This window comes from Leptopilina boulardi, unplaced genomic scaffold, assembly GCF_019393585.1.
Source record: "Leptopilina boulardi isolate dan_hultmark-lab unplaced genomic scaffold, ZJU_Lbou_2.1 LbouV2_31, whole genome shotgun sequence".
Lineage (NCBI taxonomy): Eukaryota > Metazoa > Arthropoda > Insecta > Hymenoptera > Figitidae > Leptopilina > Leptopilina boulardi.
The window spans coordinates 2,955,214-2,979,490 of record NW_026137874.1 but is presented as its reverse complement, the minus strand read 5'-3'; the positions used below and the strand labels follow the sequence as shown (position 1 = coordinate 2,979,490).

Below are 24,277 nucleotides of genomic sequence, written 5' to 3'. Positions count from 1 at the left end.
TTCTTTTTCTTTTATACAATTCACCAACATATGTCATATTTTATATTCCGAACCAGTACAGAACAAGTTCTGAATCGTAACTGACGCTCTAAATCACTATTAATCTATCACTCAAAACTAGAGAATCAATACTGAATTAATTCGGGAAAATTGGAACTGAAACAAATCGGAAAAATGATACTGAACTAGTTCTGGAAAATTGGTATTCAAATGGGGAATTACTGCTGAACCGCAGTTCAACCAATACTGGAAAAATAATTCCTGAAATAGTTTTGAAAATAATCTATCTTCAACAAATACTGGAAAATTAGTACTGAACCAGTTCCGAAAAATCGGTATTCAATTAATACTGGAAAATTAGTACTGAACCAGTTCTACAAAATCGTTACTAAGCCATCACAGAAAATGTATTACGGAACCAGTTCTGTAAAATAGAAAAATATGCTTAACTATATGTGAATTTCTATAAAAATTTTGCAAAAAAATTTCCTACTTTATTTTTACGATTCAATTTTCGTGTTACTTGCGTATTTACTAATAATAATAAAAAGAAACCCACAATAATTCTTTAAAACAAATATATGAGAATTCGAGTGAATTTATTATATTTTTTTTAAGTAGAACACACCTTCAATGAGTTTTCACTTTTAGATGTTAGATAGTGAGAATATTAACCGAAAGATTGAGGGATGTGTTGGCGTGCCAGAGGTGCTTTTTTAAAGTGCGATCAGTGCCAAGCACGAGATATTCTCTAGTTCGACGTGTGAATATGTATAAACGTAAGTGAACCAAAGTTAAATAAGTAGTTCACGAGAACAATTTTCAAGATTAATCATTTCAAGGTACCACCCATCATCGATCATTTAAAACACAGGAAACAATTTTTTTTCTCTCTCTCACCAAAGATTATGGAAACACATAAGAAATTAATCTTTGTGTATTTTCTAAATTAATTTTTTTAATTTATTGATTCTTCGTTAACGGAACAGAAAGGGTTACTTATTTATGATTTTTTTACGAGAAAAAAAACATTTGATTAATTTATCTCAACAAAAATTTTCTCTCAAATAAATAATAATTTATATGACTAAAAATATAATTATCTTTAGCCTATACCTATACCGTTTGGAAAAGATCTTTTTCGATGGAAAAAATACATTAACCTCTTTTTTTCTAATTTTACTTTAATTTCTTTCTACCTAGTAAAATTCATTTTCAAACTCATTAGTTGACTCAGTTTCATTAGTCGAGATTTCATATGAACGATATTCTAAAAATAATAATTTAGACAAATTTTTAAGAATATTTAATTTTTACATGCAACTAAATTTATAATTTTTATTAACTAATTTTTAATTGTAAATTAAATAATTTTAAAAAAATACAATTTTCTACGAAAAATAAAGTGCAAATTTTTATTTAAAACGAAACAAGAATAATAAATATTAAAAGTGAAAAAAAAGAAGCAGTTTCTTTAATAAAAAAAATACATTTAAATACACAAAAATAATTCTAAAATATTTTTAAAAATTTTGGTTGGAAAAATCAAATATTGAGAAAAATAAAAAAAATTGTTATCAAAAAGAAAATTTGAATATTTTTTTTCCCACTCGTATATGTAGGATATGAAATGAGTAAATAAGTATAAGAGTAAATTTTCTTTTTTTTTTTGCACATATGAACAAATTACAAAGGATAATATGGACGAGCTTGCGAGTGAAGCAATTTGAAATATTGCGAATTATTTTTCAAGATACATCATGATGATAAAGGAATAATATTTTTGAATCTTGTCTGCAAGGTAAGAAGTGTTTGTGCTGGTGCAGTAAATTAACATTTTTTTCTTTTTTTTTTTTTGGTGTTTCTTTTTAATACTCAGTAGTTGCTACTTACGTGCACTCAGGATCAAGATACACTGGTATGAGAAAGCTCGAGGGCAAAGGCATTATCGAGTCGAATGTATACGAGAAGCGTGCACAGAAGTGCAGTCTCGCTGGAGAATCGATTTTCAACAAAAAGTTCCTTCAGTGTGCAAAGGTATATATATATATAATTCAAATATCTTCGAAACCGTCGAGATTCAATACGAGATCAATATTCATACAATTTATTTTTATTATTATATATTTCCAGACAAGTTCAACTTGTTTAGATGAAATTTCAGAACAATTAACCTTTTTCCTCTTTCACAAAAAAATATTCAGAAAATTTAGATAGGATTATAAAATTTTATAGAGATTATTTGAGTACAAAATGAAAAAAGAACAAAATTCGCAGTAATCGAAATAATCAAGGAGCTACTCAAAGAGAATTTTGTAATCACAATTTTATGCAAATAATCGCGTGTCAGAATAACCGATTAGCAATACAGAGAAAAAATTCAAATATTATAATTATTATCACACATATTTTACTCAAAGGGCCTTGAAAAATAGTAATTTGTATACGATTTTCCTTTGGGCGTACTCTGTCAACAATATTCTTAAAGCACTGCGCGCATAAAAATATTAAACTCGTACTTAACAATTTTGTTAAGCATACACGCGGGAAGATATTATTATATACATACATTTTCAAAAACGTTTCTTCAAGCTAAAATTTACATTTTATTAAGTATCTCTTCTCTCGTCAATCGAAAATTATAAACTATTCAAATTTTAACTATACTAAAAGATCATTTTACAAAATGGATTTTACATTTAAACTGCATACATTTATTGTTATATGAGAATTCTCAAGGAAAAAAAAATAGAAGAAAACTAATAATTTCAGATTGATGGCGGAATAAAAATAAGAAAGAAAAGAAAAGGGAGTAAAAAGAAATAAGAAGATGGAGAGGGACAAAAAAACGACTCGAGTGGCACGAACGCTTGCTATTATTGGCAATCCAATTACACCTTGGTTCAATTACTATATATGTGAGTACAAAACCGAATAATATACCTTTATCGAAAGGCCGATGTGCATGAACGCGTGCTCCGTACAATTGTAAAAAAAAAATTTCCTCCAAGTGTATTATTTGATCTTATGTCAAAAGTTTTTTTTTTTCTTTTTTTCAATACACAATTATTTTACCCATGAGTATATATTTTATTTTGCTTTCAATTAACATGCACGAGAAAATTTTCAATAAAGAATATATTAGAGAAAAAAAATATTCCTGAGGAGCTATTATGGCAAACTTTTTTTTTTTAACTCTTTGAAGGAACTACAAATTGAAAGGCAATATTATTTTCTATTATTTTCCATTATTTTCTGTTAGGAAAAATTATAACAAAAGTTAATTGATAATATTTTCAACGGCCTATATATTTAAAAATTTGAATCGCGCCAAAAAATAAACTGGTGGCAGCGGTGGCATTTTTTTGATCAATTTTTGAATTAAAAAAAAATTCTTTTAACGTAGCTGTTTTTTATATTCATCAATTTAAAAAAATCCCTTTTAACGGTAGTATGTTTTTTATATTAATCTATTTTTTAATATTAAAAAACAATCCCCTTTGACGAAAAAAAAATAACGAAGGTCAAAATTCGTTCGAGCCATCACACACACGTTAATTTCATCACGATATCGCGTGTGGGTTTAATTAAAACTTGAATAGCGTCAATTTAATTCTTATCAAGGTCACAAACATGACAACGACATCCTCTCTTTTGCAAATTATCGTGATTCATAATTATCGTGTTGTACCAATTTGTTTCTCGATGGATATAATGTGTTACATAAAATAGTGTTTTTTATTATATATCAATATTATTATTGCGAGAGAAAATGTCCTCGAAATAAAAATACCTTTTATATCAATTAAATTTTTTTCTTTCAAATAAATAAATTTTTAATTTAAAAATAAAATAACGACCCTAATAAAGATCGACAAATTCTTGTAGACAAATTTTAAATTACTTTTTTTTTATTTTCTTTTTTTTTTTTGTTCCAGATGATGGTTATAATTTTATGAAAATTGCGCATAACGAGAAAAAAAACGGTGTGTCATTATTTCAGTCCGAAGCAAACATATATTATTGTTGTTTGCACATTTTTTGATGATCGCGAAACAAAAGGGGCGAGCTGTGGAAAAATATATTTTTCTCTCGGTTTAATCTTCATATAATAAACTTTTTCATATAGCTGTACTATATATATATATATATAAAAGTAACGAGAGTATAATTTCACATTTCACCTGCCATTTTTACTGCGATTTCAAATCTCCGTTATGTCTTATTATATTTCAGTATATACAACTGGTATTTTTGGTTTAAAAATGACCTTCATGGACAGAAGGTAAAATTCCTTTCGTTCATCGGAAACGAGGTTAAGTCTTTGTAACACGACAAAAAAAATTGAACAAAAAATGAGATTAAAAAAAACATAATAAATAGGGTATATATATACAGATATCCGCACGTGGATACATCAAATTATCGCCTTTCCATTACGAAAATACACGAGAGAATATATTTTCATCGATTTCAACAGGTGTAAAAAAAAAATTTAATTTTAATTTGCGTTGGTACTCCTCCCCCCCCCCATCAGGTAAAGCAATTTTATAAGAATTTCAGTCTCTAAAAAATATTTTACGGTTGGAAAAAAGAAAATGTTTTAAAATTAAAAATTCAAAGAAGATAATTTTTCTATAATTTTTTTCTCCCGCAATAAGTGTGAAATCAGTATTTTCAATTTAGAAAAATTTTTAGTTCTTTTAAGAGTTAGAAAATTATTTACATTTTTCTTTTTGTTTAAAGAAAATTTTTGTGGAAAAAATTCTATTTATTAACAAATTAATTAAAATGGAGTATTTTTTTTTTTTAATCGAACATATCCGCAGTATGTTTTTATTCGCATTGATCATTTTAGTCATCGCAGCATCTTTTCAAAACTGCAATCACAAACTCGTTACGTTACAAGCCCAATTTTCTGACTTTTGCCAGAGTTACTTTTTTTTTTCTTTTTTTTACAGAGACGGGAGCAAAACTACCCACAATTACGCAACGTGCATTCGCCGATATGCCGACTGCAATATAAAAAAAAGGCAGCAAAAAAAAAAGAGAAAAAAAATTTTCTCTTCCTTTTTTCTCCTACCACAGAATAGAACAAAATGATGGAGAATTAATGTCACATGCGAATATAATATTTTGCTAATACAATATAATTCAATTATTTCTAAGTTAATATATATTTAAGTAATTAATAAATAAATAATAAATAATTAATTAATAAATAATAAATCTTTTTCATTCGTTAATTTAAGATAAAAAAAAAATTTCTTTCACGTCAATTAAATCAATTATACGAGAAACTTTCCAATATTGAATTAATCAAATAAATACCTTCCAGAAATGTACATTTTTTTTACAGACGATTCTTCGCCCCTCAATTTAAGAAAAATGATATCTGTTCAATCGAACGTAATCGTTTAACAGGTTAACCTGAAAAGAAACGAAGGGCCAGTCATATAATTATGTACAGTGTTTCCTTTGACCTGAATAATTTCACTTGATTTATGTACACAAGATGAAATAATTTTTTTTTTTGTCAATGGATGCAAAAATTCCATTATAAAAATTAACAAAATAAAAAAAAAACATTTTAAAACATTAATTATGCAAAAATTTCAATTTTTAAAAAAATATATATATATGTCTAACCTTTTAAAGCCGGCAATCGATGTATTATCTCTGCTGGAAACACACGCGATTTTAAAAAAATTTTCAACACTCCCGAAAATATTAAAAAGAAATAAAATTTACTTTTTCTCAAAAAATTTATGCGATCGCAATTTAAAATTTTTTTTGAACACTCCCGAAACTACTTTAAAAATGAGTGAAATTTTGATTTTAAAATTACAAAATTTAACGTCTAAACAGGTCGGTACACGAATTGTAACTGTTTTAATTATCTTTGGGACTTTCTCATTATTGTTACGACCTTTCGCAAATTACTTTTGTACTTCAATGTAAACATACCGTTTGGGATGCTGGTATGGAGAGGTAATAAAATCCCAAAATCGCTTCGATATACATTAACAAATAATAATTAAAACTCTTCAAAATTGAAAAAATATTACAAAAAATAATAAAAATTGAATTAATTCAAAAATCAGAAAATTTTATCCAATTTTTTAAATTATATTATAATAATTACAACAATTTTTTGATATTTTAGAAAATAACACGCTTTGTATAAATCATCTAAGGGCAAAAGCAATTGTTGTAATTATATAATAGTTAAGATGAAAAACAAAGACACAATTGGATGAGAATAAATTCTATACGTAAAGTTTTCGCTTTAGAAAGAAAATTTTCTTTTTTTTTTGTAAACATATAAAACCCTTTGCCAATTAAGGGAACGACGCGATCGTTATTCTATCTTATAAGGAAATGCAATTGTAGATTCCCTAAGTATATCTCTTGAGAGTTGAGAGAGAGAAGCTGAAACGTAACTATGCATTTTTATTTCCTCTGCCTTCTAAAGTCAAAAGTAAATTGATTCATAATTACTTAAAATTAGTAATTTAAATACATTTACGTATATAATTTTACCTAAAACGGCAAAAGAGGAAATAAAACTAAAAAAAAATAAGAGAAAATAAAAAAGATTTTTAAAAATTAAATTTTTTTTTTTAAATGGAAATAAATTTTTTTTTTATTGTGTTATACTAGGCACATGAGTTTATATAAAGAGTGAAATCGCGTTTCTAGAGCGACGCTTTCGAGCCTAGCGTCGCTTTTATGTTTTCCCGATAAGGCGTCGCGACGCCCGCGCTTTTTCGGTGGTCATATTGAAAGCTGCGCCCTCGAACACAAAACCACCAACTCAATTCTGTTTCCCTATTATTGGGGGCTGTTCGCAAGCAACCGCCGGCTGCTTTGTCTTATCGAAAGCTCCCTCCACGTTCGTTTAGGCGCTTTTCTTTTAACCTAAAGATCGACTTTTTTTTATCCCATCCAAAAAAAAGCTCAGATTCCCAAGAACTGAGAGTTGTCATTTTTATTTTTTCCTCTCCATAACCCAAACGTCCCTCCACTAGCGCCATCCATCGAATAAACGCCAATACCTAATAATTAGTGAAGTGAAGCTAGCAGTCAAGTTCAGCAGCGTCCCATAGGCGTATCACACGAAATTCGAGAAATATGCCCCGCTATCCATTATTGTCAGTAAAAAGCATTTTCGCACGAAAATTACAAAAATTAACACAAAAAACAAACAACAAATGAAAACTACAAACACCAAGACATAATAATTATTATTATAAATAAATAAATAAAGAAATACATATAAAGTGAAATATTGAGTTCCTCGAGAAAATCGAGTGTAGAAAAAATTCTAGGGAGTTAGCAAACGATGGGAATCCAATCGTTACATTCTAGAGATGATTAGGAGTTATAAAAAAAATAATAACAATTTTTATTGTTATAAACAATAGCCAGCAGCCGGGCAATTATTGAATTTTGACATTTTTTGAGAAAATCGAGAATAGAAAAAAATCTAAGGTGTTAGGAAACGATGGGAATCCTATAGTTACATTCTAGAGATGATTAGGAGTTATAAAAAAAATAATAACAATTTTTATTGTTATAAACAATAGCCAGCAGCCGGGCAATTATTGAATTTTGACATTTTTTGAGAAAATCGAGAATAGAAAAAAATCTAAGGTGTTAGGAAACGATGGGAATCCTATAGTTACATTCTAGAGATGATAAGGTGTTAAGAAAAAAATAATAACAATTTTTATTGTTATAAACAATAGCCAGCAGCCGGGCAATTATTGGATTTTGACATTTTTTGAGAAAATCGAAAGTAGAAAAAAATCTAGGGTGTGAGGAAATAATGGGAATCTCATCGTTACATTCTAGAGATGATTAGGTGTTATAAAAAAAATAATAACAATTTTTATTGTTATAAACAATAGCCAGCAGCCGGGCAATTATTAAATTTTGACAATTTTTGAGAAAATCGAGTGTAGAAAAAAATCTAGTGTGTTAGGAAACGATGGGAATCCCATCGTTACATTCTAGAGATGATAAGGTGTTATGAAAAAAATAAAAACAATTTTTATTTTTATAAACAATAGCCAGCAGCCGGGCAATTATTGGATTTTGACATTTTTCGAGAAAATTGAGAGTAGAGAAAAATCTAGGGTGTTAGGAAACGATGGGAATCCCATCGTTACATTCTAGAGATGATTAGGTGTTATAAAAAAAATAATAACAATTTTTATTGTTATAAACAATAGCCAGCAGCCGGGCAATTATTGAATTTTTGATATTTTTTGAGAAAATCGAGTGTAGAAAAAAATCTAGGGTGTTAGGAAACGATGGGAATCCTATAGTTACATTCTAGAGATGATTAGGTGTTATGAAAAAAATAATAACAATTTTTATTCTTATAAACAATAGCCAGCAGCCGGGCAATTATTGAATTTTTGACATTTTTTGAGAAAATCGAGAATAGAAAAAAATCTAAGGTGTTAGGAAACGATGGGAATCCTATAGTTACATTCTAGAGATGATAAGGTGTTATAAAAAAATTAATAACAATTTTTATTGTTATAAACAATACCCAGCAGCCGGGCAATTATTGAATTTTTGACATTTTTTGAGAAAATCAAAAGTAGAAAAAAATCTAGGGTGTTAGGAAACAATGGGAATCTCATCGTTACATTCTAGAGATGATTAGGTGTTATAAAAAAAATAATAACAATTTTTATTGTTATAAACAATAGCCAGCAGCCGGGCAATTATTGGATTTTGACATTTTTTGAGAAAATCGAAAGTAGAAAAAAATCTAGGGTGTTAGGAAACAATGGGAATCTCATCGTTACATTCTAGAGATGATTAGGTGTTATAAAAAAAATAATAACAATTTTTATTGTTATAAACAATAGCCAGCAGCCGGGCAATTATTGAATTTTTGACATTTTTTGAGAAAATCGAGTGTAGAAAAAAATCTAGGGTGTTAGGAAACGATGGGAATCCTATAGTTACATTCTAGAGATGATAAGGTGTTAAGAAAAAAATAATAACAATTTTTATTGTTATAAACAATAGCCAGCAGCCGGGCAATTATTGGATTTTGACATTTTTTGAGAAAATCGAGTGTAGAAAAAAATCTAGGGTGTTAGGAAACGATGGGAATCCTATAGTTACATTCTAGAGATGATAAGGTGTTATAAAAAAATTAATAACAATTTTTATTGTTATAAACAATAGCCAGCAGCCGGGCAATTATTGAATTTTTGACATTTTTTGAGAAAATCGAGTGTAGAAAAAAATCTAGGGTGTTAGGAAACGATGGGAATCCCATCGTTACATTCTAGAGATGATTAGGTGTTATAAAAAAAATAATAACAATTTTTATTGTTATAAACAATAGCCAGCAGCCGGGCAATTATTAAATTTTGACAATTTTTGAGAAAATCGAGAATAGAAAAAAATCTAAGGTGTTAGGAAACGATGGGAATCCTATAGTTACATTCTAGAGATGATAAGGTGTTATAAAAAAATTAATAACAATTTTTATTGTTATAAACAATACCCAGCAGCCGGGCAATTATTGAATTTTTGACATTTTTTGAGAAAATCAAAAGTAGAAAAAAATCTAGGGTGTTAGGAAACAATGGGAATCTCATCGTTACATTCTAGAGATGATTAGGTGTTATAAAAAAAATAATAACAATTTTTATTGCTATAAACAATAGCCAGCAGCCGGGCAATTATTGGATTTTGACATTTTTTGAGAAAATCGAAAGTAGAAAAAAATCTAGGGTGTTAGGAAACAATGGGAATCTCATCGTTACATTCTAGAGATGATTAGGTGTTATAAAAAAAATAATAACAATTTTTATTGCTATAAACAATAGCCAGCAGCCGGGCAATTATTGAATTTTTGACATTTTTTGAGAAAATCGAGTGTAGAAAAAAATCTAGGGTGTTAGGAAACGATGGGAATCCTATAGTTACATTCTAGAGATGATAAGGTGTTAAGAAAAAAATAATAACAATTTTTATTGTTATAAACAATAGCCAGCAGCCGGGCAATTATTGATTTTTTGACATTTTTTGAGAAAATCGAGTGTAGAAAAAAATCTAGGGTGTTAGGAAACGATGGGAATCCTATAGTTACATTCTAGAGATGATAAGGTGTTAAGAAAAAAATAATAACAATTTTTATTGTTATAAACAATAGCCAGCAGCCGGGCAATTATTGGATTTTGACATTTTTTGAGAAAATCGAGTGTAGAAAAAAATCTAGGGTGTTAGGAAACGATGGGAATCCTATAGTTACATTCTAGAGATGATAAGGTGTTATAAAAAAATTAATAACAATTTTTATTGTTATAAACAATAGCCAGCAGCCGGGCAATTATTGAATTTTTGACATTTTTTGAGAAAATCGAGTGTAGAAAAAAATCTAGGGTGTTAGGAAACGATGGGAATCCCATCGTTACATTCTAGAGATGATTAGGTGTTATAAAAAAAATAATAACAATTTTTATTGTTATAAACAATAGCCAGCAGCCGGGCAATTATTAAATTTTGACAATTTTTGAGAAAATCGAGAATAGAAAAAAATCTAAGGTGTTAGGAAACGATGGGAATCCTATAGTTACATTCTAGAGATGATAAGGTGTTATAAAAAAATTAATAACAATTTTTATTGTTATAAACAATAGCCAGCAGCCGGGCAATTATTGAATTTTTGACATTTTTTGAGAAAATCGAGTGTAGAAAAAAATCTAGGGTGTTAGGAAACGATGGGAATCCCATCGTTACATTCTAGAGATGATTAGGTATTATAAAAAAAATAATAACAATTTTTATTGTTATAAACAATAGCCAGCAGCCGGGCAATTATTAAATTTTGACATTTTTTGAGAAAATCGAGAATAGAAAAAAATCTAAGGTGTTAGGAAACGATGGGAATCCTATAGTTACATTCTAGAGATGATAAGGTGTTATAAAAAAATTAATAACAATTTTTATTGTTATAAACAATAGCCAGCAGCCGGGCAATTATTGAATTTTTGACATTTTTTGAGAAAATCGAGTGTAGAAAAAAATCTAGGGTGTTAGGAAACGATGGGAATCCCATCGTTACATTCTAGAGATGATTAGGTGTTATAAAAAAAATAATAACAATTTTTATTGTTATAAACAATAGCCAGCAGCCGGGCAATTTTTAATTTTGACATTTTTTGAGAAAATCGAGAATAGAAAAAAATCTAAGGTGTTAGGAAACGATGGGAATCCTATAGTTACATTCTAGAGATGATAAGGTGTTAAGAAAAAAATAATAACAATTTTTATTGTTATAAACAATAGCCAGCAGCCGGGCAATTATTGGATTTTGACATTTTTTGAGAAAATCGAGTGTAGAAAAAAATCTAGGGTGTTAGGAAACGATGGGAATCCCATCGTTACATTCTAGAGATGATTAGGTATTATAAAAAAAATAATAACAATTTTTATTGTTATAAACAATAGCCAGCAGCCGGGCAATTATTAAATTTTGACATTTTTTGAGAAAATCGAGAATAGAAAAAAATCTAAGGTGTTAGGAAACGATGGGAATCCTATAGTTACATTCTAGAGATGATAAGGTGTTAAGAAAAAAATAATAACAATTTTTATTGTTATAAACAATAGCCAGCAGCCGGGCAATTATTGATTTTTTGACATTTTTTGAGAAAATCGAGTGTAGAAAAAAATCTAGGGTGTTAGGAAACGATGTGAATCCTATAGTTACATTCTAGAGATGATAAGGTGTTAAGAAAAAAATAATAACAATTTTTATTGTTATAAACAATAGCCAGCAGCCGGGCAATTATTGGATTTTGACATTTTTTGAGAAAATCGAAAGTAGAAAAAAATTTAGGGTGTTAGGAAACAATGGGAATCTCATCGTTACATTCTAGAGATGATTAGGTGTTATAAAAAAAATAATAACAATTTTTATTGTTATAAACAATAGCCAGCAGCCGGGCAATTATTAAATTTTGACAATTTTTGAGAAAATCGAGTGTAGAAAAAAATATAGTGTGTTAGGAAACGATGGGAATCCCATCGTTACATTCTAGAGATGATAAGGTGTTATGAAAAAAATAATAACAATTTTTATTTTTATAAACAATAGCCAGCAGCCGGGCAATTATTGGATTTTGACATTTTTCGAGAAAATTGAGAGTAGAGAAAAATCTAGGGTGTTAGGAAACGATGGGAATCCCATCGTTACATTCTAGAGATGATTAGGTGTTATAAAAAAAATAATAACAATTTTTATTGTTATAAACAATAGCCAGCAGCCGGGCAATTATTAAATTTTGACAATTTTTGAGAAAATCGAGTGTAGAAAAAAATCTAGTGTATTAGGAAACGATGGGAATCCCATCGTTACATTCTAGAGATGATAAGGTGTTATGAAAAAAATAATAACAATTTTTATTCTTATAAACAATAGCCAGCAGCCGGGCAATTATTGAATTTTGACATTTTTTGAGAAAATTGAGAGTAGAGAAAAATCTAGGGTGTTAGGAAACGATGGGAATCCCATCGTTACATTCTAGAGATGATTAGGTGTTATAAAAAAAAATAGCTGCTGGCTATTGTTTATAAAAATAAAAATTGTTATTATTTTTTTCATAACACCTTATCATCTCTAGAATGTAACGATGGGATTCCCATCGTTTCCTAACACACTAGATTTTTTTCTACACTCGATTTTCTCAAAAATTGTCAAAATTTAATAATTGCCCGGCTGCTGGCTATTGTTTATAACAATAAAAATTGTTATTATTTTTTTTATAACACCTAATCATCTCTAGAATGTAACGATGGGATTCCCATCGTTTCCTAACACCCTAGATTTTTTTCTACACTCGATTTTCTCGAAAAATGTCAAAAATTCAATAATTGCCCGGCTGCTGGCTATTGTTTATAACAATAAAAATTGTTATTAATTTTTTTATAACACCTTATCATCTCTAGAATGTAACTATAGGATTCCCATCGTCTCCTAACACCTTAGATTTTTTTCTATTCTCGATTTTCTCAAAAATTGTCAAAATTTAATAATTGCCCGGCTGCTGGCTATTGTTTATAACAATAAAAATTGTTATTATTTTTTTTATAACACCTAATCATCTCTAGAATGTAACGATGAGATTCCCATTGTTTCCTAACACCCTAGATTTTTTTCTACTTTCGATTTTCTCAAAAAATGTCAAAATCCAATAATTGCCCGGCTGCTGCCTATTGTTTATAACAATAAAAATTGTTATTATTTTTTTCTTAACACCTTATCATCTCTAGAATGTAACTATAGGATTCCCATCGTTTCCTAACACCCTAGATTTTTTTCTACACTCGATTTTCTCAAAAAATGTCAAAAATTCAATAATTGCCCGGCTGCTGGCTATTGTTTATAACAATAAAAATTGTTATTATTTTTTTCATAACACTTTATCATCTCTAGAATGTAACTATAGGATTCCCATCGTTTCCTAACACCCTAGATTTTTCTCTACTCTCAATTTTCTCGAAAATTGTCAAAATTTAATAATTGCCCGGCTGCTGGCTATTGTTTATAACAATAAAAATTGTTATTATTTTTTTCATAACACCTTATCGTCTCTAGAATGTAACTATAGGATTCCCATCGTTTCCTAACACCCTAGATTTTTTTCTACACTCGATTTTCTCAAAAAATGTCAAAAATTCAATAATTGCCCGGCTGCTGGCTATTGTTTATAACAATAAAAATTGTTATTATTTTTTTCATAACACTTTATCATCTCTAGAATGTAACGATGGGATTCCCATCGTTTCCTAACACCCTAGATTTTTCTCTACTCTCAATTTTCTCGAAAAATGTCAAAATCCAATAATTGACCGGCTGCTGGCTATTGTTTATAAGAATAAAAATTGTTATTATTTTTTTCATAACACCTTATCATCTCTAGAATGTAACGATGGGATTCCCATCGTTTCCTAACACCCTAGTTTTTTTTCTACTTTCGATTTTCTCAAAAAATGTCAAAATCCAATAATTGCCCGGCTGCTGGCTATTGTTTATAACAATAAAAATTGTTATTATTTTTTTTATAACTCCTAATCATCTCTAGAATGTAACGATTGGATTCCCATCGTTTGCTAACTCCCTAGAATTTTTTCTACACTCGATTTTCTCGAGGAACTCAATATTTCACTTTATATGTATTTCTTTATTTATTTATTTATAATAATAATTATTATGTCTTGGTGTTTGTAGTTTTCATTTGTTGTTTGTTTTTTGTGTTAATTTTTGTAATTTTTGTGCGAAAATGCTTTTTACTGACAATAATGGATAGCGGGGCATATTTCTCGAATTTCGTGTGATACGCCTATGGGACGCTGCTGAACTTGACTGCTAGCTTCACTTCATTTAATAATTGATATATCGTGGCAATATTTTTCTCTTCTCTCTCTCTTTCTCTCGCAATTTTTTTTCATCATATTTTATTATTGGAGCAGTATAAACGCATGTTATATTTTATAGTTTCCTGATACAGCGTCGCGACGCTCACCGGCCGACGCCCCTATAATTACAACAACACTTTGTATGACATGACATATAAGAATATTCTATATCCACCCTCGAGGGGGGGTGTTTTTGACCCACAAAAATGCAGCTGCGTGTTTTTTTTTCTTTTTTTTTTTTTTATCTCGAAGGGATATATTCTCTTTTGTTGAGATTGAATGGCCTTATTGCGACATGCTCTCTCGCAAATCATGACAGGTTTTGCGAAAGAAACCTTGTTGTGTCTCCCTCGGCAATATTCTCTTCCAACCAATTCGCTCACGAGGTTTCTCTCTCTCTCTCTCTTTTCTTACTTTTATTTTTATTGTGCACGTGTACAAGAAAAGACAAAACGAGATACAAACCGATTCAAGGACAGATGCAGGTGCTCTCAGGAAACAGAGTGAGCACGAGAATTAAATTTATGGGTTTACCAACCATTTTTGACTCGGGGGTATATATATATTTTTTTTACAATAAAAAAAAAAGAGTAATAATAGCAAAAGAAAAAAATGTATTTTTATGATCAGTGCTTATTTGTGACATATAAATTATAATGTTATTCTCGTTTTTTTTATTTTCTGTCGAGAATGAAACAGACATGTGCGTTTTTTTTTGAATTCATCGCATATTCGAATACAATAAAAATTAGTTTTTTATTTTCAATTTTTTATTATCTACTTTTTCAATTTTATTTTCTATTTTTCATTTAATATTTTGGAAAAATTTTTAAAAGAGATATTAAAACCCTGCTTTCTGTGATAAGGATTAACTTTTTTCATTTGTCGATACTAGATTTTATTTCCTATTTTTTAATTTTTAATTTTCTATTTTGGATTTTTTTTAATACGCCTAAATTAAATAATAATTATCATTTAATTAAATTCTACCATGATTTAGTCAAAAAAATTAACAACAATTAAATAAACTTTTTATAGAAGAACAATAAAATAAAAATAATAAATTTTTGTAACAGTAAAAATTAAAAAAAAAAAATCGTGAAAGAAATACAGAGATAAAATTCACTTGACTTGTATATATATGTATATAGTGCCTTGGGGCGTCGCGACGCCCAACAGCTCTTGATAGGCGCCTGGTGTGGCGCCTGTGCGTCTCTCGACCTGAAAGTCCATATTCACACAGGTGTGACGACGACGGAGGCGTCGCGACGCTCCCTCCATTGTATTTGAGACAAGACACATATATACAATGCTTGACCAATTGACACAGAAGCATATCAACAACAAATGGCGAATTAAGGGAACGACGACCGAAGCGCGCAAAATGATCATTTCGACGAGTACTGCCCACCTGTCGCTCAAATGCTTGTCGCGGCTCGGTCGCAACGGGTTACATTATCCGGAAATCAGAAACTGATAAGAGACGTAACATACAGTCGCGACGCCAAGTGGCGACGTAACGAAATAGCGAAAGCTCTCTCTCTCTCTCCTAGTCTGATCAAACTCTGACTTTTACTACTTAAAGGACACATTATTTTCTTCCTCGATTGCCAGTGATTTTTTTTATTGTTTATTACTTTCTTTTATTGTTTTTATTTTCAATTTATTAATACTTGTAGTATTTTTAAGCATTAAATAACGATATTTTTTGGGGGATTGTAATTACCGTAAAAATTGTATAATAATTTTTACAATTTATTCGAAATGAAAAATAAACACAGAAAATTAAAAGGCATTAAAATAAGCTGCAACGCTTATTATTTTAATCCAATTTTGCTTATTTTAATCCATTTTTGTATTAAAATAAGCAAAATTAAAAATTAAAAAAAAAAAACTTAGCTCTTTTTTAAAATTAAATAATTGAATAAAAATTAAAAATTCATCGTTCGATTTATTGATATATTTAATTTGGTTATCAGAAGACAAACTAATTTATACACATTTATAAAATGGCAGGGAGAGTAAATATAAATATATACATACATTTATAAAAATTTCACAATATATAAAGCCTAATTTCAAGAGATAATAAAATAGTTTTTATATTTCTTTTAAAGATTTCATATTCCACGTGTGACAATGAATTTAATAAGTTCAATGGTCTTTGTATTCTGTTCTTATCAGGTAATTCTATTTATTACAATTAAATTTTATACTAATTCACATACAATTTACTCAAAAAAAAAAAAAAAAAAACAGTGCAAAATAAAATAATCTTTTTGCAAATTATTCTTTTTAAATTTAAAATGATTGAAAAAAATTTAATTTAATTTTTCAGATATTTGTATCATCAAACGCCAATGATGATATTGAATATAATTTAAACAATTTAAAATACGATGTAGAAACAATAAATCAAACAGTTCAACAATATAAAGAATCTATATTTTTGTTGTTAGCTGAAAATTATGAATCAATGGAAAGAAAATTGTTGTCTACTTTTAAAAATATGACACATTCAAAAGTAACACAATTAAAGGTATTTATATTGTTTATTTAAAATTTTTTGACAATTTAAGATTTTTAAGTTTTATAGAGAAAAAAAAAATTCTTTCTAGATTCAATATGGCATTAAGAATATGGAGGATGTGGAAGAACCTTTAAAATCATGTTTTGCAAATAGATCAATAACATGGTCAACACGTTACATTCAAATTATTGGAAAATTAAGAGAATGTGCAACAAATAATGAAATTGAATATTATATGATTCCAATTCAATCATATTGTGAATTTTTTACTAATGTAAATATTGTTTTCTATAAAATTTATCATAAAATGTTTTTTCTATTTCTAATATTTTATTTTTTAATATAATTATTGAAAAATTTTTATTTCTTCTTTTTGCAGACTCTCAATAATTTAGAATCAGGAGTAAAAGAGAAAATATTTGCAAATTATGAAAAAAAGAATTACAGTGAAATTTTAACAAATGAACATTACATGAAACTAAAAAGTTCTGAATTAAGTATTCTAGTTAATGGCCTTAAAAGTCTTTCAAATAATTTGATAAAATTGCTAATGAATACAAAACAAAGTGTTTTAAGAGAAACTCAACATTGTGCTTCTGATGCAAAGAATAATTTAAACAAACAATGTCTGGAAAGCATACAACAATTAGACGATTGTTTTTCTCATATTAAAAATAATAAAAATAATAGAGGAGTGTAGTCATGAGTGAACCACGTTTTGTTTTTTTGTGTATAATTTTCTTTTTTGAGCAAAGATAACAAAAAATAAAAATGATAAAAATTTGTTGTTAAATTATATATATTTTTGTTACATACATTTAAAAAAACATAATAAAAACTAAAAATTCGTTACTCAAAAAGAAATTTTGTGAAATGTTATTTCAAAAAATGAAATTGTCAAATCGAATATTTTTTCTTGTAAAAATAATTGTTATTTTATGTATCTTCGCGATGAATAAAAAAGAATATCTTTTTTAAAGTACCTACGTGTGAATATTTTAATGAATAAAAATCTTGTGAAAAGAATAAAAGATCTTTTATTTCCAAAGATTTCCAAATCAAAATTATTATATTGTTAGGAAAAAAATTTTATTATGTTTCCATAATTGAATTTACATAATTAACTATATATATATATATATATTGGTATATATACAAGTGGTTTATGTTACTTTTAATTCATAATTACTATCTTTAACTAAAAAACTATACATTTTCAAAATGAAAATAGTTTTTTTATTTATATTTCTCATCAGCTCTTTTTTTCAAGTGAGTAAACAATTTTTTTTGTTAATATAGGAATTAAAACCTTTTTTTAAAAAAATATAAATAAAATATTTTGATTATTTTTTAATTTTAAACCTAAGAATTAAAATTATTTTTTTTTTAAATTACAAAAAAAAATTTCAGGTGTCTTTTGCTGAAGAAAATAACAGAAATGATATTCTATCAAGATTAGAAATTTTAAAATGCGAGACAACAAATGCAATAAGAGAATTAAAATATTTTGAAATTAGTGAATTTCAAAAAATAGATCAATTCTTGGGAGAATATGGATTGAATTTGACGAGAAATTTTCGTGATATGAAAGAAATTATTTATTCCGAATTGGAAGTAAGTCACAAAAAAAATATAATTTTTTTTGTCAAAAGTTTATTTAAAAAAAAAATTTCTTTTTGTAGACAGAATATAAAAAATTGAACACAAAGAATGAAAATTCAGAGAGTTGTTATAAAATTGTTCAACAAGATGTGGACGAAATTCACAAAAATATAACCGATCGATTGGAAGTTTACGAATTTAAATCATTTTTTCTTTATTTCGAACCAGTCATGACTCAAGTAAATTTCACTATACAGGTAATTTTAGTATAATTATTTATTTATCAGTTAAAAGTAAATCAAATTTATTTTTAATAATAGAAATTTTTTAATTACTGACAATTTTAGATTTTTTAATTTATTTTACTTAATTAATTTTTTCTTTAATAGATGTGTAATAGTCTAGTAAAGAGGATTGATTCAATGAATGAAGAACGTATTTTAGGTATTGAAAATTCATCACTAGAAATGATGTATTTAACAAGCACTTTATCTGGAATTGAAATTTTATCAAATGGTATAAAAAATCTTATTAAAGATATAAAAAATATGGTTATTGATTTGAAAGAAAAAGCAATTTTTAATGTAAAAAATTGTGGTCACTCTTTAAATGATTTATTTCATAAAGAATTGAAGAGAATTAAAGAAGATTTTAATCATTGTATTACAAAAAATATGGCTTTTAATATTTAACTTTATATAAAATAATTCACATACAGAAATTTTATATTTTTCATTAATTTTAAATTTAAAACTTGTCAAATTTCAATAATAAATAAAACTACAAATGTATGACATTTTATTCAAATAAATTAATAATATATTACGTATTTGTTTTGCATATATCAAAAAATTAAAATTCTATTATTTCACTGATACGAACATTTGAAAATCGAGGTAGAAATTTTTTTTTTATTTGTAATTTCATCAACGAAAATTATTATTAGTGAAAAATTACATTAAAGAAAGCCTTTTATAAATTTAAATATCTTTTTTTATTTTATGAATCTTTTTTTTGATTTTTTAACTTTTTTATTAGAAAATTTTTTTTTAATTTAAAAAATTATGTCGTAAAAACAGTTTTTCAATTATTCTTTTTCTCTTAAAAAATTGTTCTCAACAATATATTTTGTTTGAATTATTTGTGTTCAGTAATAGACATTTTTCTTTACAAATAATGAATAAAAATGTTCTTTTATCATTGAAATTAATTTAAACAAATTGTCACATATTTTATATGTTCACAATAATTTATTAGCATTTTATTTACATTAAAGTGATAATTTACTTTTTTAATTAAAATAATGAAGTCTTTTTTATTAAATAAATTCATTTTAACTAATAGATATATAACTAATAGGATTTATGATTTATAGAATTTTTTTTTATCATTCTTCACAATTATTTTCTCCTATATAAAACGAGAGTACTAATCTTTTTTCAAACACAGTATTAAATTTTGAAGCTGACAATTTACCGGGAAAAAAATCAAAATTTTTCTAAAATGAAATATTTTATCTTTGCTTTTCTTCTTTGTTCCATTCAAGTAAGTTTATTTAATTTAGATATTTATTACTAATTTAAGTAATTAATAATTTTAAAATTAATTTTTCATTATTATTTATCAATATTATTTATAATTTAATTATTTATTATAATTATAAATTTTATAAATTATTATATTATAAATTTAAAATAAAAACCTTATATATTTATTTTTTATTGTAAAATGTTTTTTTTATTAAAGATATCATTTGGATATGCTCAAAGTGATGAGTTAAATGTTATAAAAGAATTGCAGCTGAATGTTAAAAAAATAACTGATGATTTTCAAGAGTTTTCAACTCGTGTAAAGGAAAATTTAAAAGAACATTTCGAGCAAGAAGAAACACATGTTCCAGAACAATTTAAAACATTAAAAAATAATATTTTACAAGATATTGAGGTAATTGTTTTTTTTAATAAAACTTAATTTGTTGAATAGTAATTCAATTCCTATTTTATAAAATTAGATTGATGTATTGAATGATGTACAAAAGGAGGAAAATGTTTGTTACAAAATTGCAAAGGAAAATTTAGATCAAATTCTTAAAAATACGACTAACGAAGTTCGACAATGTCAATTTAATCAATTATATTATGGTTTCTCTCCAATTTCTATAAATATGAATTTTACTGCTAAGGTAATGTATAAAAATAATTAATCAGTCTCATTAAATAAACAATGATTAATTATTAATTAATATTAAATAGATAATAATTAAAATGAAATTAAATATTATTTTTTCTAGACGGGTTACGATTTAGTTGAAAATTTAGAACTTGTTATGGAGGGCTGTAGGCATTTAGAAGATGAAAAAATATGCCAAACGAATGCTAAAATTGGAGTTGATATACTTGTCAATAATTTTAAAAATTCTATTCAACAATTAACAACATTAGCTAATGAAGCTTATACTTTGATGCTGTCAAAAATTCAAGAATGCACTTCCAATGAAATTAAGACACTAAAAGATAAAACTCAATCAATTAAAAATAATGCTGACGGTTGTACTTCATTTTTTTAATTGTTTCATAAGTTTTTTTTTTATTTATATGATAAATAGAATTTAATAAAATAATAAATAGAAATTTTGTCAAACAATTTTTTATTATTATTCAATAACCTTTATTTACAAAAAAGTAAATACTATTTCGACTAATGAATTGTAAAACAAAAAAACTATTTCAATTTTAAAAAGCAATCTTGAAATTCTTTAATAATTAATTTATATTTATTTTCCATTATGCGAATTTCTTGAGAAATTTCCATTTGAGCATCAGGCAGTAGAGAGCGTGAAAAATCATTTATTATTTTTTTTATTTGAGTAATAGATCTTTGAAGATTCACAACAAGTATTAGACTTCCTTTTTTACTATTTAAAATGCATTTTGTTTTATCCTCAAATCTATCACAGGAATCCAAAATTCCATTTAAATTTTGAACAAGATCTATAGCCATCTATAAAAAAATTGTAAAAGTACTCAAATTAACAAATTATTTTTTTATTTATATTAAATCTACATTCTAAATAGATTAAAATATTACATTTGCAAATTTTTTTTACATACCTGATCAATTATGTATTTAAATTTATAAAATGGAAAAAATGGAAAGATTAATTTATCATTTCGAATTTGAATAATATTATTCGTTGAGTTTTTTTGAAGGTCTTCAAAATTTTCTTTTGCAGTTTTATAACAAATAGTTTCATTTACTTCTTCTACCTAATATTATAAATATGAAAAATTAATAATTTATCAAATAAAATCAGAAAGGTTTAATTTTTTTTTAAATATTTAATTTATCAAATCGAAAATAATCCTGTTAAACGAAAGAGATTCATATATTTACCTTTTTTTCTAGCGAAATTCTATTTATGTCTTCAATTAGTTTGTCAATAGATACATTTGTGTTTCCATTAATTTTTTTAAAATTTCCTAGTATATCATTAAAAAAAAATGTCTCAAATTCGGAAACTGATTCATTAACATTGAGCTGTATTATTCTTATATCTTCATTATCGTCTGTTTTATATTGATTTTTTCCTAATGCAAACTTTAATCAGAAGATAAGTAATTAATAATTATGTTATTAATAAATTTGTCTAATCACTGTAAAAAGAAGGTACTAAAATAGTACCGATTTTAGGTATCAAAATAGAACCAAAAGGCAATTTAGTACCTAAAGTTGGTATTAAATTAATAACTCTCGTTTCACAGTGATAAATTTTATATAAAAAAAATAAATATAAGAAATAATTAATTAAATTAACTTTAAAAAAAGTATGCTTTTTTAAAAAATAAATACAATAAACTTACTTGAATGGCACAAACAAAAAAAATGAAAATAAAATATTTCATTTTGAAAATTGTAATTTTAAATATTTTTAAAATTAAATTTTAAATAACTTTAGAAACTGCAGATTTTTTAAATTTAATACTGACGGTTGAAAACTTTCAACTCTCTTTTTATATAGAAAAAAAAACTATAAAGATAGCATTTTTATGAATTTTGATAACTTTATTTTTTATTGTAGGTACATTCTGTTATTCAATGAGAAGTTTCATATTATTTGATGTAGTAATCGTGATTTTTAAATTATTACTCTTTACACGAGTCAAATTTTATAGCACTCTTATCAAATTATTAAAAATATTTAGAATAACATAAAAGTATTTTCAATGCTAATAGAACATTTTAAACCGTTCGTTGTAAAGGAAATAGAAAAACAAATAGAGATTAGATTTCACCGAAAATTGAGTAACAATATTAAATAAAACAAAACTATTATTTAGATTTAAAAAATTTCAATTTTAATTTTTGGAAAAAATGATAAAAATCCATTTAAAATTAATTAGCAAAGTTTTTTTAGTAATTGACATTTAAAAATAAGTAGATTTTAAATAAATTATTAACTCGAATTTTTTTTTGGAAATTTTTCGATTAAAATTTGTTTAAAAATAAATTTTAATTAGCTTTATTCTATTTTCCGTCTAATCTACACACAAAAATACACATTTGTACCAAATTTCAGCTCTCTAGGTCAAAATGATAAAATAATAAATAGAACCGGAAAATCCAGTTTATACACGATATTGCGTATATGCTATAGAATATTATTGGATTTCGGTTGCTATATACATATATATATATAGAAGGAAAAGCGTCTCTCGCCAAGTGAATCGCGGCGCCCTAGCGTCGCGACGCCAAACCCGGGCGCCATGAGATTGAAAATGGTGGCATACACACGTTGTTGTGTGTTCACTTGACGTCTGACAGAGCTGCCCGTCAATTGGAAGACGTCGTCTGACGTACCATGGATACAGGAGTACATGAATTGAAAAGGGGTTGAAAATTGGGCGTCGCGACGCCTTGAAAAGCGACGACAATATTTTCCGATGAACGGAGGCCGCGCTTCCACGTCCTCGAGAATCAGGAAAACATTAAGTTATATAAACATCGCATATTATTGCACATACGAATTCGACAAATGCTTGGACGTCGTCGGCGTCTTGACGGAACCGACGTCAAGCGTCGTTATAACGAAGCCTGATATCAGGCGAACATTACAAATAGTTGGTGGCAAAGCGCCGCGACGCTATATATAGTTCTATAATTATAGATTTTTCCAACTCCCCCACGTTAACGGAACTCGAGGGTTGAAAATAGCAGCTGCGCAATGGGTAATCCAAATATATATGTATCGAACCGCACGCACACTATTATATTGTACCTCGCGTTTGCGCTCATTGCAGATTTAAACCGAAATAGAAAATGTTTGAAAAATTATTCTTTTCGAATTTATTAACTTTCTAAATAAATTTTAATTAGTAAATTTTATTAAATCTTTATTAGAGAGCTCAGTTCAATATATAATATAATCGTATCTCGAACCAAATTATTTTTAGAATAAATTATTTGGTTATGCGGAATTGGAAATAAATTTAATAATACTAAAATTTTATTAATTTGAAAAGAAATTGTTAATTTAAAATTATTATTTTATAATTAGAAAATTATAGTGCTTTATAATAATGGAATCGAATAGCTGAGACAATGATAAAAATAATTGAAAAAGAGAAAACTATAAAAAAAAGTATATAAGTATATGGTTTGAAAAGCTTACTTCTGTTAAAGCTTCCAGTG

At 26.6% G+C, this 24,277-nt stretch overlaps 5 protein-coding genes and 1 long non-coding RNA gene across 14 annotated transcripts in view; 4 read left to right on the top strand and 2 right to left on the bottom strand.

Moving 5' to 3' along the window:
* Window positions 1-24,277, bottom strand: part of LOC127283192 (tubulin monoglutamylase TTLL4-like) — a 182,346-nt gene that overhangs the window by 41,464 nt on the left and 116,605 nt on the right. The gene's annotated exons all lie outside the window — the stretch shown is intronic.
* LOC127283212 (uncharacterized) lies at window positions 679-1,988 on the top strand. 2 transcript variants are annotated; one of them, XR_007843320.1, is made up of 3 exons: window positions 679-779; window positions 1,695-1,801; window positions 1,904-1,988. It is a non-coding gene; the product is annotated as an uncharacterized LOC127283212 (long non-coding RNA). The 2 variants fall into 2 exon arrangements; XR_007843319.1 differs by having other exon boundaries at window positions 741-842.
* Window positions 16,530-18,018, top strand: LOC127283201 (uncharacterized). The gene is made up of 4 exons (XM_051307920.1): window positions 16,530-16,641; window positions 16,796-16,996; window positions 17,076-17,261; window positions 17,367-18,018. The coding sequence occupies exons 1-4, from the start codon at window positions 16,597-16,599 to the stop codon at window positions 17,685-17,687; spliced, it is 753 nt and encodes a 250-aa protein (XP_051163877.1). The 5' UTR covers window positions 16,530-16,596; the 3' UTR covers window positions 17,688-18,018.
* LOC127283202 (uncharacterized) lies at window positions 18,155-19,293 on the top strand. The gene is made up of 4 exons (XM_051307921.1): window positions 18,155-18,256; window positions 18,398-18,601; window positions 18,670-18,846; window positions 18,979-19,293. The coding sequence occupies exons 1-4, from the start codon at window positions 18,209-18,211 to the stop codon at window positions 19,279-19,281; spliced, it is 732 nt and encodes a 243-aa protein (XP_051163878.1). The 5' UTR covers window positions 18,155-18,208; the 3' UTR covers window positions 19,282-19,293.
* Window positions 19,973-21,232, top strand: LOC127283203 (uncharacterized). Its single transcript, XM_051307922.1, has 4 exons — window positions 19,973-20,134; window positions 20,336-20,533; window positions 20,601-20,771; window positions 20,880-21,232. Exons 1-4 carry the CDS (start codon window positions 20,093-20,095, stop codon window positions 21,153-21,155), a joined length of 687 nt encoding a protein of 228 aa, XP_051163879.1. The 5' UTR covers window positions 19,973-20,092; the 3' UTR covers window positions 21,156-21,232.
* LOC127283204 (uncharacterized) lies at window positions 21,220-22,588 on the bottom strand. The gene is made up of 4 exons (XM_051307924.1): window positions 22,450-22,588; window positions 21,983-22,186; window positions 21,700-21,855; window positions 21,220-21,589 (listed from the first exon to the last, which is right to left on the bottom strand). Exons 1-4 carry the CDS (start codon window positions 22,489-22,491, stop codon window positions 21,311-21,313), a joined length of 681 nt encoding a protein of 226 aa, XP_051163881.1. The 5' UTR covers window positions 22,492-22,588; the 3' UTR covers window positions 21,220-21,310.

Coding starts and splice junctions, on each gene's coding strand:
- LOC127283201 (XM_051307920.1), top strand. CDS start 16,597: ATGAATTTAATAAGTTCAATGGTCTTTGTATTCTGTTCTTATCAG. Junction 16,997..17,075: donor CAAAAGTAACACAATTAAAG/GTATTTATATTG, acceptor AATTCTTTCTAG/ATTCAATATGGCATTAAGAA. Junction 17,262..17,366: donor ATTGTGAATTTTTTACTAAT/GTAAATATTGTT, acceptor TTCTTTTTGCAG/ACTCTCAATAATTTAGAATC.
- LOC127283202 (XM_051307921.1), top strand. CDS start 18,209: ATGAAAATAGTTTTTTTATTTATATTTCTCATCAGCTCTTTTTTTCAA. Junction 18,602..18,669: donor TTATTTATTCCGAATTGGAA/GTAAGTCACAAA, acceptor TTCTTTTTGTAG/ACAGAATATAAAAAATTGAA. Junction 18,847..18,978: donor AAGTAAATTTCACTATACAG/GTAATTTTAGTA, acceptor TTTCTTTAATAG/ATGTGTAATAGTCTAGTAAA.
- LOC127283203 (XM_051307922.1), top strand. CDS start 20,093: ATGAAATATTTTATCTTTGCTTTTCTTCTTTGTTCCATTCAA. Junction 20,135..20,335: donor TTCTTCTTTGTTCCATTCAA/GTAAGTTTATTT, acceptor TTTTTATTAAAG/ATATCATTTGGATATGCTCA. Junction 20,534..20,600: donor ATATTTTACAAGATATTGAG/GTAATTGTTTTT, acceptor TTATAAAATTAG/ATTGATGTATTGAATGATGT.
- LOC127283204 (XM_051307924.1), bottom strand. CDS start 22,491: ATGAAATATTTTATTTTCATTTTTTTTGTTTGTGCCATTCAA. Junction 21,856..21,982: donor GAATTTCGCTAGAAAAAAAG/GTAAATATATGA, acceptor TTATAATATTAG/GTAGAAGAAGTAAATGAAAC. Junction 21,590..21,699: donor TTAAATACATAATTGATCAG/GTATGTAAAAAA, acceptor ATTTTTTTATAG/ATGGCTATAGATCTTGTTCA.